Source organism: Phyllobates terribilis, unplaced genomic scaffold (genome assembly GCF_046119375.1).
Source record: "Phyllobates terribilis strain yellow unplaced genomic scaffold, ASM4611937v1 Scaffold_11__3_contigs__length_659146591, whole genome shotgun sequence".
In the NCBI taxonomy this organism is placed as follows: domain Eukaryota; kingdom Metazoa; phylum Chordata; class Amphibia; order Anura; family Dendrobatidae; genus Phyllobates; species Phyllobates terribilis.
The window spans coordinates 309706253-309718967 of record NW_027362771.1 but is presented as its reverse complement, the minus strand read 5'-3'; the positions used below and the strand labels follow the sequence as shown (position 1 = coordinate 309718967).

General features: G+C 40.4%; 1 protein-coding gene across 11 annotated transcripts in view; it reads right to left on the bottom strand.

Moving 5' to 3' along the window:
• LOC141166143 (NACHT, LRR and PYD domains-containing protein 1 homolog) overlaps positions 1–11399 on the bottom strand; it is a 47876-nt gene extending 36477 nt beyond the window's left edge. The window contains exons 1-5 of one of the 11 annotated variants that reach the window (XM_073652530.1): positions 10983–11116; positions 9051–9188; positions 8839–8879; positions 2634–2683; positions 111–201 (exon numbers count right to left, since the gene is read on the bottom strand). In XM_073652530.1, coding sequence (XP_073508631.1) covers positions 111–179 — 69 coding nt within the window. In that variant the 5' untranslated portion in view covers positions 180–201; positions 2634–2683; positions 8839–8879; positions 9051–9188; positions 10983–11116. Of the gene's footprint in view, positions 1–110; positions 202–2633; positions 2684–8838; positions 8880–9050; positions 9189–10881; positions 10958–10982; positions 11117–11314 lie in introns of those variants that run through there. The other 10 variants (XM_073652534.1, XM_073652537.1, XM_073652529.1 and 7 more) reach the window with 10 other exon arrangements.
• Positions 11400–12715: the final 1316 nt, after the last annotated feature.

Here is a 12715-nt window from a genome sequence, read left to right as displayed (position 1 = left end):
TTAATATTATAAATATCAAGGTTGGCCCGCTACTTTGTCCAAGTTTTTTAATTTTGGCCCACTGTATTTGAGTTTTACATTCCTGCACTAATGGCATCATTTCACAGTACCTCATATCTGCTCACTTTTGATGCAAGTTTTGTTGTAGCTAGTCTCTCACTGGCACTCTGTGAATCCATGATTAAGATAGAAAAAAGATTTCTAAGAAAAAAGTAAAATACACAGTTTAATAGCTGTATATGATACATTCATTTAAGAATTTACAATGGTGAAGTTATTACAGCTATACTAGTATTATCACCACAAGGCCAGGTTCACACGTGCGTATAAGAAATATAATATAATATAAGAGTTTTATAAAGAAAACATTTTTTTTTCACTTGTCATCCGTATACAATTAGTTTTTTTTACTGCAGCAGTTATTAATAATTTAGAAGACCATTTACAATTTCCTATGTTACTGAACTGCAATGTATCTGTAAAAATCGTATGCTTTACTATGGCCCCGTCAGATTTTTTTTGCGCGCCCATAGAATTGAATGAGTGAGTCTCATCCGATTTACGGAAAAAAACTAGTGCATGTTGTGATTCTTTTCATACACAGATTCAATCAGTGAAAACAAGTGACTCATCTGCACTGCCCCATTGAATAACATTCAACACTTGGACCGAAAATATGGTCATGTGAACGAGCCCTCATTATCAGATCTGTTACATAGTGTTTAATATACAAAATATTTAATAACTCTCACAGTACAGATCAATATGATACTCAGGGTGCGTGAGTACTGTCTAGTACTGTCTATTCTGGGAATATAAGTAGTTACTAAAGGTCTTTAAACTGGTTTATTTTAAAAAAAAAAGGAAACAAAGTATTTTTATTGAAATTTTCCAACATAGTTTTAAAACATACATAATACATTTGTCATCCAAGAGGTAACGTTTCTCCTTGCGGAGAGTGACATGTTAAGAATGTCAAGGTGAGGAGACTTTTAAGCTGCAATGGTTCTCTGGAAAATATGCAAATTGTCTCTTCAGAGAGGAAGAGGACTAGAACTCTAGCCACGTATAGGAAGTAGCAATCCTAAAAGTTAATATCGACCCTTTAACGAGCCTTGTCACATGACTTAGGATAAAAGCCAGAACCAGAATCTCAATTTGCAGACACTGTATTTCGGGTACTGCCCTCCATTTGTGCAAAGTGTAATATCTGGTTTGGCTGGGTGAGAGGCGTCAGACCGGTATCAAAGGGTAACGCTTCTCCTTGCAGAGAGTGACATGTTAAGCATGTCAAGGTGAGGAGACTTTGAAGCCCCAATGCTCCTCTGAGAAATATGCAAATTGTCTCTTCAGATAGGAATAGGACTAGAACTCTAAAGCCATCTAGCACTGACGAGGGGCAGTACCCCAACACACAGTGTCTGCTAATTGAGACTCTGGTTCTGGCTTTTATCCTAAGTCACAGCTCGTTAAAGGGTCGATATTGACTTTTAGGATTGCTACTTCCTATAGGTGGCACTAGAGTTCTAGTCCTCTTCCTCTCTGAAGAGACAATTTGCATATTTCCCAGAGGACCATTGCGGTTTAAAAGTCTCCTCACCTGACATGCTTAACACTATGTCGTAATAATATATGGTCTTTGTGTAGCGGTATTTATCCCAATTATGTGGTTTATTATTGATATTAGTTTTGGTATAGTACACTTGTTCAGTACCTCACCTATATGGTGATATTTGTCATTTAGTAACTGTATCATTACTATTTAGAAGTATTACTTAGAAAATTATCTTTTTACTGTGTTTTCAATGAGATTTACATTTTTTATCTTCAGTCTTCTTTTTTTTTCTGGGGAGAGGGTGCAGGGAGGGAAAGCAAAAACATATGTCTTTATAAGATATAGAATGCTACAGGGGCCTGTACATCTGGTTGCGGCCCATTTTCAAATTTTGTATCGGGGCCCATAGAACTCTAGTAATGCCACTGAGAGCAGTCTTAGATTCTAGATTAAGAAATTAGTTTGAGAGTCAGTGGTTTGAAGGGAAAATGAGAGTATCACATTTGTGAAGTTGGTGACTTCAAACCACTTTTTGTAACACAGCAAAAATTACACATACAGTCAATAAATATGTTTTTTTGCTACGTTCTTAGGCTCGGTTTACATCTGCATTCCTTATTTACGTTGCTCTGCTCCATCCTAGAAGCAGAACAACAAAAATGATGGAAGAGTCAACTCCTTCACATGATAGGCAGGAACAGTGCCCCATAAGACCCAATTGATTATGGGGTCTTGGCCGATTTAGACTAGTTAATAGTTAGCAAATGGATTATCATCCTATCTAAACAGGCTGACAATCACCCAAAAAAGATATGCTGCCGATAACATCTGTGTAAACAGTCCAGTAAACAACCGCCCATCGGCATGTGTATAGCTGATCGGTGGTCCGTTAACTGCCTGGATCGGTCTGTCTAAATAAGCCATATGATAAGTTTCCTTTACAGTATCCATCCTGTTATGGCTTAAACTAGACACAAAATAAAAAAATCTTCATTCTTGTTACATTTTCTAAATGTAAAAAAAAAAAATGAACTTTTTAAAAAATACATTTTTGTCAAAGCCATCTGAAACCACTTACCATTCATTCTTAAACACAATGAAGGTCTTGATCTGCCTCTTAAAAAATACCTAAAGTGTGAAACAACAGGCATGAGATATATCCTGCAATAAACAGAACCACAAATATAAAGGCATCGGTTAAAGCTAAAAGAGGGATTTATCAAAACTAATACAGCAAAAATGTGGAAGCGTTGCCAATAACCATTTAGAAATCTATTTTACTTTTCAAAATGGAAGCCATACCCTGATTGGTTATGGTGAACTGCTCCACAATTTTTGATAAACTATCCAGGTAGCCAGCTGATTGGTAAACATGTATGATAAAGGGACATTTACATGCATTAGATTTTTGCATACAATATAGATATTTTTTTTATAAAGAAGCTTTCCAGTTTAAAAATAGAGGTTCCCAAATGATGAGATACCTTTAAAAAAAACAAATTCAGACAGTACTCGCCCTCCGCCATTTCAGCCGTGGCTTTATACTACTGGTCCCATCTCTGTGATTTGGCTTTCGTGGGAACGTCACGACTATGCACATCACCACTGCAGCCAATCACTGACCTTAGCAGCTCTGCTGATGTAGATGGCGCAAGCCTCTGTACTCAGTGACTGAGAGCAGAGGTGATGTTCACTGTAGTCATGACATTACAAAACAAAAAAATAGGAGTAGTAACGGAGTCAGTACTGCCCAGGGGAAGGGTTTTTTCTGTGTTTGGGTTTTTTCCGCAAGTTTTCAATCCTTTAGAGACACTGTTTTGAAAGTGGAATACCCTTTTAAGTTGAATGTGTTTCAATCACTTATAGAAGCACTTCCAAGAAAAAGAAAGTTTTTATTTGCTAATCCTCTGTAAATATGTGTGCTGTGTAATGTAAGTACAATAAAATACTCAACGATCGCCATTTTCCCTGGTTTCTAGCACTGCTCCGGTCTTCTTCTCACTCACATAACTTAAATTCTTGATGGTTCACACTGAGGTTTATGGACAATGTAAGCCTATGGACCCTTCTTCTAATGTTCCATAAACTTACAATGTAAAAGCAACTTTAGTTCACACAATAACCCTTGTGTGACCTGGCAACTCAGAGTTTAAGTAATGTGAATGAGAAGAGGACTGGAGCGGTGCTTGAAACTGGGTAAGATGACGATCGGTAAGAATTTTATTGCACTTAAACTATACAAAACATGTATTTAGACAGGTTTAGCAAAAAATATTTGAGGGTGCTTCTCTAAATAATATTTTTTTTTATTATTTTCATAAATCAAAAGTGCAAGTGAAGTTAAGAAACTTTTAAATAGTTCTTATTAAAGAAAAATTATATCTTTTGCTTAAAAAAGTCTATGGAGAGGGGAAAGGAAAGTCGCTGGAGGTAGACAAGCACAATGAGAAACTGTAAGGCTTCTAGTGTAAGGTGGAAACTGCTAAAATGCTAAATAATAGTCATTTAATAGCCAGACACAGTTCTATTCTCAATGTATTGTGTTTTTCTTAAAGCACTACTCAAGTGTTTTTTTTATTGCAGAGCTGGAGTGCTGCTAGTAAAGTAAGATCCCTGAACCTACTATTATACTTACCACGCGCCGTCTTCACCTCTTCCCAGTGCCACTCTGATCTAGCGCCGCCACGTTGTGACAGCAACTTGTGACTGACTGGAAGTCAGAGGTAACAATCACAAGCGCTCAATGTATGTCTATAAGAGCCAGAAAGAGGCTCTTATTTACTTGAATTGAAGAGTGACCTCTGGCTCATCCAGCAAAAACTAGAGTGATCTGGCAGGTCACAAACTGCTGGGGACTGACAAGAGTGGCGTGGATAACAGCAGAAGGTGGCGGATGGCAAGTATAAGACTAAGTACAGGGGCCTTACATTAGTGTCACAACTCCAGCGCTGCAGTAAAATAAGTGAAGATAGGCGGCTGCAATTCATGTGTATTGTTCTGTATAGAAATATTAATAATGTTTAAATCCCCATATTAATGATGTTTAAATCCCCATATCTTCCACGAACTCCGAATGTCTAATGAAGTGTGTACAAAGTAAATGTCTCCCTCATCCTGACTTTTGGTAACACCATTAGCACATGACTTCCACCTCTGACACCTTACACATCACCTTTAATATGGTAATTCAGAATTCAGTCTAGTGGAAGAATATGGCTGCTAACCCAAATAAGCTACATCCAGTGACTGTAACATCTTTCATATGTTTGATGCCTATCTGTATAATATCCCATATTGTACGGTTGAAGGTGTTAGTGGGCAGAGTGAATGTGCAGGGAAGCACCCTTCCCCTGGATGGACCCAGGAAGGAGAACAATTATGTTTCTACCCAGCCCCAATACCGCACTGTATATAATCATTGAACTATTCCTCTTAAAGTGATAAAAGTTGGGGACCCAAGTCAATCAGATTTGTGTACACTTTTCTCTTCATGTTCCTGAGAGCAGAAAAGGACTTTGCCTACAAATGACTGCTTAAGTTTTTTTTTGGACTTTTACATTGATGGCCTATTCTTATGATAGGTCATTAATATCTGTTCTGTGGCACTTGGCTTGCCAACCTATCAGCTGTTCCCGCGCTGGTGGAGGTCAGATATGCTCAGTTGCAGAGTATACCTCCGTCAACGGTAAAGTGGCCACAGTCGGGTACTGCACAAACAACCCCTATTGATTTGAACCGGGAGCAGCAGATCAACAGGGGTGGCAGGTGTCACACCACCATTGATCAGATATTGATGGTCTATCCTAAGGATAGGCCATCAATGTAAAAGTGTCCTATAGAACCTAAATGTCACCGTAAAGACTAAGTGATAGCTTGTATGTGTGACCTGTGTATGGCCTGCGGACAGTGAGTGCATGGCATTGGGACTTACCGCCCTTTCATTAAGTGGTGGCAGCATTGTGCATCTTTTGGTGTGTAGACTGGTTGGGTGTATATGTTGTGTGCAATCTGTAGCCTAAGTCAGGGTCAAGTACGAGATTGAACTGAAGCGTGATGTTTACCCCTCATAGTCATACCCGCATCACGGAAGCCGAGCGAGGACCCTGTCTTTAATAAATTGGTGGCAGGGGTGGGATAATCATTGTTTTTTTTTAAATTAGGGAATCAGTGCCTGGCTAAAGAAATTACCACTGCACTAAAAGACTGCATCCTTTCAAGGCATATACCAGTTGTATAAGGCAATCTCAGTGCTTATTTTTCTTCAAGACATATGTGCAAGCAGTTTTCTCCTTTCCTGTTTTTCTTTCTATCTTTTATTTGGCAACCAGCTCAGAGATGACCTCAGCATATTGGAAGATGAGCAAGGGCTGTTTGGTCAGGTCACGTTCGAGAGGAAAGAGAGATGGATAAGGCTGACAAACTCAGGTATTTAATTATCCATCTTTGATAGGACAAGACATGGAGCAGTGTACCACGACATCTGCATGTAATGAAAAGACAGAGTAGAAGGACTTCAAGTGCGCTGCTGATTCAAGTACGAATCATAAAACAAGTAAATTAAAGATGGTTAATTTGTCAACGCCTTCCCCAGGACAACCACATGTGCTGAGAAAGGAGTCGGATTTGACTTTGAAACGGGTTGACAAATAAACCACCTTTTACTTACTTGTTTTATGATTCGTACTTGAATCAGCAGCGCACTCGAAGTCCTCCTGCTCAAACTTTTTATTATACACAAATCTGTGGACGTTGCAGCAGCTGACAATTAGGCTATGATAGAGGTTGTGTCACACACAACCCCTACAGGTGAGCAGCTTTCCAACAAATCTCTAACCTTATTACCCTGATGAGACCCTATTGCGCTTTTTGTCTTTTTTACAATGACATCGGCATGTGGAGCCAGTGTTATTGAAAACAGTTCTAAGCTAAATCCTTGTCCATAAGTTCGCTGCCCTAAGAACACCAGCAGTTAAATTCCTTAAAGGAGCATGGACTTGACCCTGCAAATGGCTTTACAATTAGTGGGCCCATGCGACCCTAGCCAGTGCCTGCAATTCATCCTGCAGCATCAAAAGGCTGATAGAGAGTTCCAGCTGAAGATGGTTCTCATTGAGAGGAATACTGATACCCTCCTCCACAGCAAACTCCTCCAAGGGAAATAAGTTCACCAAAACTTCATCAGGAAAAGTTCCCAGTCCTGGAAAAAGACAGAGACCTGGGCAATTTTCTGCGTGGATTTGAAAAAACATGCAGAAAGTTTAACTTGCTCTGTGAACAATAAGGAAGGTATCTGACATCGGGATCCAAAGACAAAGCTCTTGAGGAGTGGAAGAATATAGCTATTACCCCAGATGAGCTACGACCTGTGACTGTAGCATCTTTCATACATGGTTGATGTCCATCTGTATAATATCTCATATTAGGTGGTTGAAGGCGGTAAGGGAAGGTGTGCATTTGTAATGAAGCACCCTTTCCTGGGCAGACCCAAGAAATAGGAGAATGTTCCAACCCAGCCACAATGGACTGTGTATAATCATTGGACTATTCCCTTTACAGGAATACAAGTTGGAGACCCAAGCTAAATGGATTTGTGTACATTTTCTGTCCTCGTCCCTGCAAGCAGAAAAGGACTTTGCTTACAAAAGGTCTGTTAGGTATATGACATTTCTGCTTATGTCTCATTTTTATAACTGTTTTGCACATTTTATGTATGCCCATTATTTCCTTATTTTTTATTATATAAAGCAATGTAGGTTTTGTTTAATAAAGCCTAAAACTGTAATAGTTTTACTGTGCTTCCCAACTCTGGAAAGGATAAGATGTAGCTTGTGACATGTGTATGGCCAGTGGGCAGTGACTACATTGTGTGCTTGGCATTGGGCCTTACCACCATGACAGTCACCTAAAAGTGGAGTTACAATTTAAATTGCAGTCATTCCCTAACATAATGTATTCATGAAATCGCTACAGACAAAACGCCTAAAGGGGGTGAACAATGGTGAAATATTTTTTTTTTACTAGTATGGATGGTTTTAAAATAATAACCAAAGTCATACTCCTCTTCTAGTGCCACTGCAGATTCAGCGCAGCCAATCCAGCGGTCTGCACAGCTGAAGAAGCAATGTCTGCTCCATTTGGAAGTCACAGGACCACTGCAGCCAGTGCCTAAGAGAGCATGTCCTCCGATGACGCACTCTTCTAGTCACCTGACCGTTGCATCCAATCATAGGCTGCAGTGTTCCTGTGACTTCCGAATAGAGTGGAAGCAGCTGTGCGGGATTCCCAGGCACGCTGAAAGTTGAGTTTGACTCCATTTATTAATTTAAAACCATCTATGACTAAAAAATGAATTTCACTGTCAGACAACAACTTTAAAACCTTAATGGCATGTTCACATGGAAGTTTTTGATCTGCTTCAATATTCACATTAATAAATTCTGTTTGAACATATCCTTAGGGTATGTGCATTCGACAGCTTTTGGGCATAGATGTATCCACCATGTTTTTTGGGACCTTATCTATTGCTGTTTGCGGCAGCTCTGCCAGTAGCTTTTTTTCTTTTTACTTGTATGTATAAAATAGAGAGCGGTTTCCAAACTGAATCTGTCTGAAGAAGGGTCAGGTCACTTCTCTTAACCACTTTGTGTCTTTACAAATGGGAAGCGGTGGGGGAAGCTCGAACAGACTGATAATATGCAGAGAAAGACATTTTTACATTGGATTTCATATGCTCCTTTTCTAAGCATCTCTTTAGTGCATTTTCAGAAACGTTACAAAGCCTACATTCATAAAAAAGACCTTGGGCCCGATTCATCAAGACCGGCATTGTTCACAACGGTCTTGATGAGGGGGCGTGCTGGAGTCAGACACTCCTGATTCATGAAGAGGCACCCAACTCTTCAGTTATTTAGGTACATTAGATGAGCTGCATACACCTCTGTGTGCGCCTCATCACAAATCCTACTCAAGCCTCTGGAATTGATAAGCAGGGGTGGCCACGATCCATCCTGCTCCGCCAATTTCGGGGAAGCTGGGAGAAATTGGTGTGAAGACGCCAATAGTCGCAAAATTTAGGCGCAACTTTTCGACTTTTCAAAGCTTTTACGCCAGAATATTGGCATGACAGCATTGATGAATCAGGCCCATTGTGTGCACATCACCTAGGATTTCTCAGCAGATTATCTTGCTTGGGATTGTACCATAAAATAAGTTAAGATCAATTTTATGCAATATCACATTTCAGAAAAATCCTGTGAATAATATTGCATTGTGATTTTACATACAATTTTCTGTACTACTTTCTTTTCACATAGGATTCTTCTTTCTGAAAGTACATACATTGTGGCATCACAAAAAAATAACATAATATTGCACGAATCCTTCGTTGGAAAAAAAATTGCATACGATATGTGTAATGTGATCAATGCAGGTGACAGAAGAAATTTCAAGGACAGAGAGAATTTGATTGCATGAATGGCTTTGTATGTGGCTCAACCTGCTTTGCTCGTTCTCAATCCCACAGTTGCTAAACAAAACATATGTGAAAACACAATCACTTGGGGAACAGCCAGGTTTCCGACTGTGCTCTAATTCCTGGACAGTCTGTATAATAGGCGACTTCTTTCCAATGTCCCTATTAAAAAAAAAACAGATGCAGATATTAAAGTATTTGAAGCTAGAAATAAACACTTGTACAGATTATGACAATTGTAATTCCCATTTTTCTGGTCACAGTAATTTCTGCTAAAGTATTCACATAGTATACAAAGCTATAGACGTGTAGAACTTATCAGCGTCATCATTCATTTTGGTCAAAATTTTGTCACTGTGAGATTTTAAGAAATTCTCAGACAAAAAAATCAATGTTGTCAACCCTTTAAGGGCTCTTTCACACGTCCGTGTGTCCGGTACGTGTGGTGACAGTTTCCACACGTACTGGAGACACTGACACACGCAGACCCATTCAAATCTATGGGTCTGTGCACATCTCAGTGTGTTTCCACGGACCGTGTGTTTGTGTGCTCCACACGCTGACATGTCCGTTTTTTTGAAGATGCACGGTCCGCAAAAGTGTCCGGCGCTTTTCCAGTACCGGAAATATACGGAAGTGTGAAAACGCCTTGAGAAATAGTAGTAAGAACTTCTTAGGTCTCATTCAGATGTCAGTTTTTCAGGCAAAAGTTTTATCTGTGTTTTCCACGGATAAAACTCGTCTCTTTTTTAGTCTATGGGGTTTTTCACGGGCCGTGCAATTTTGTGGATTGAGCAGTCCACACCTAATACAGAGACATATCCGATTGTGATCCAAGACCCGGATCAAACTCGCCAATGCAAGTCTATGAATCCTTAAAAAATTGAACAGCACTTGAGTGCCATCCATGTACAGTCTATTTTCTCCTGACTGGTAGAAAAAGCTTGAGAAACCTAGTTTTTGGGGAGTGGAGGGGTTGCACATGATCCGGATTTGCTGCGGTTTTGACGAGGCAGAATTTCTGCACCATTTCCGCACCTAATATGCAAATTAGGTTACTTGCAGTTTTTGGTGCGGTTTTTACATGCGGTTTTGCCGTATGCGTTTTTTGATGCATCCGTTTTTCATGTCTTCATATTGAAATTTGCAGAGTTTCAGAGAATAGTTTATTTTTTTAAACAAACTTTGTTGATCATCATGTAGCGTTTTTGTGTGCGTTTCCGCTGCGGAATCGCTATTGAAACACACATGCGGATTTTCCTCATCTAATGCAAGTCTATGGGAAAATCCGCATGCGTTTCCGAGAGAAATTGACATGCTGCGTTCTGGAAAAACGCGCCTCATGTCAGTTTAAGGGGGTGCACAAAAACCCATAGTGGGCATGGGGTTTCTACAAATCCCATCCACTAAGCTGTAACATCTGGCCGCTGCGGTTTTTATGCTGCATAGAAATGCAGCGTCAAAACCGCAGCAAATCCGCACCGTGTGCACATACCCTGATGGTAAAAACTGTCATGAAAATCGTATCCAAAACACTGATGAAAATCATTCACGTCTGGATGAGCTGGTGGGTAGCCAACTTTCCTAATATTGTGAGATTTTATTGCCCACCAGTTAGTGTGAGGTAATAGAAGGCAGCAGGCAATCTGGCAGACCCCTGCGGCAAGCATACGGCTGCATCCCCCCTTAACAACTTAACTTTAGCCAATTTGACACTAAATACTGCCGAGGAGGATTTACAGGACACACACATATACAACCATAACCCCGAGCAGACGGGAGGGCGGTGGTGAGACGACAGTCACGGCCGATGGAAAATAAACTACCACATAAACATGTCTTCCGTTATCCTCACTTTTTGCAGGACAGCTCACTAGTGGATGTCGCTCATAGCATCGCCATAGTGTTGTGCTATTTCTAAGCATATAATTATAGACTAATAACGATATTACTCACCACTAGCATTGCACAACTTCGTGAGTATTACCTTTGACTGTTTTAGTTTCATTTTGAGAACAATCTACAGTAGGTTCACTTTTCACGCAGTAAACAAATTGTAAATCCTCCTTTAGCCACTAGATGTCAGGAGAGATCTTGAACACTTTCACAGATAAAGGCATAGACAGTAGTACAATAAAATTCTTAAGGGAACCTGTCACCTCATTGCTAAAATCTAAACTGTCCCCAGTGCGTTGTTGGTGATGCAATGTGCATTACTAACACATTATTTTAATTGAAAATGGTGTTGTAATGATGTATAAAAAGCACTTTATATACTTATAACGTACCTGCTCATTTAGTCATAGGGGGTGTGATTCATTTTCTGTTCAGTCACAGTCATCGCCGCCCACTCAATGACTTCCCTGGTTGTACTGACGTCACTAGAATCTAGTGACGTTGGCGCAATCAGGGATGTCAATCAAATTGAGTGTGAGGTGACGTCCGTGACTGAATGAAAATGAAGCACACCCCTATGACTAAACGATCAGGTACCATATAACTATATAAAGTGGTTTTTATACATTATTACAGCGCCGTTTTTAATGAAAATAACATGTTAGTGATGCACATTGCATTACTAACAACGTACTGGGGACAGTTTAGATTCCTGAAATGACGTGACAGGTTCCCTTTAAAAGGAACCTTTCAGGCGATTCATGCTGCCCAATCTCATGAAGCATAAGGCTACGTCCCCACGATCAGTCTATAGCAATGCTTTGGACGCTGCGTATTTTCATTGCGTCCAAAGCGCTGCTTCCAATCACGCAGGTAAATCCACATGTGGTCATTGAACACATGCGGAGTTACTGCACCCTATACGTTCTATTGGAGAAATTTCTGTTGCGGAGACCAACAGAAATTGACATACTGCGGCTAGTAAAGCCGCACCGCCGGTGAGTTTACGCGGCGTTAAATAAAAGCACAGTGGGTATGGGATTTCTATAAATCCCATCCACTCTGCTTCTACTGTACAACTCAGTGTTTTGGACTCAGCGCAAGTGAGCTGTGTCCAAAATGCTGCAAATACTGATTCGGCACATACCCTGAATCACATTCTAGCTACACGATTGCAGTCAGGTATATATTCTCTGAAACGCTCTGGTATTACAGGGATGATATATACTTTGAAGATCCATCTGGTACCATAGACTGGTATCTAGTCTGGCTCCGCCCCCAACTGCTCTTATTAGGGCTACAGGAGCTGATTGACAGGTCTCTCGCACACGTATAGTTGCTGTGGTGCTAGGAAGAGCTGGCTGGACTAGTCTGGACTAGTCTGTTCCCCAGATATGGACCCAGGCTGGAGTTTCAAAGTATAGGCAGGAGTGTTTCAGAGTATAAAATAGCTAACTGCAATCGTGCAGCCTGGCTGCGATTTATGTTGCCCGTGGTTTGTGTTACACGCACGCCGCTAGGTTGAGATAGGGCGAGACGGGTTTCATGAGTTCCTTGGAATCCTGGGGGAACTGTTACTCAGGTCGACCATAGGCTGCAGCTTCTCACAGGCACACGATAGATTCAATTGCTGACCAGACACATCTGACAAGAGTCTTTTTCAACAGCTTAAAAGTGGAATTTAATCTGAAGCACGGCCAGTGCAATTCAGGGATATTACAGAAACAATCTTCATTACAGTACAGTCTGAGTTTCTTGAGCAACCGGCTCCAGTAACAATACAGTAGTTTCTT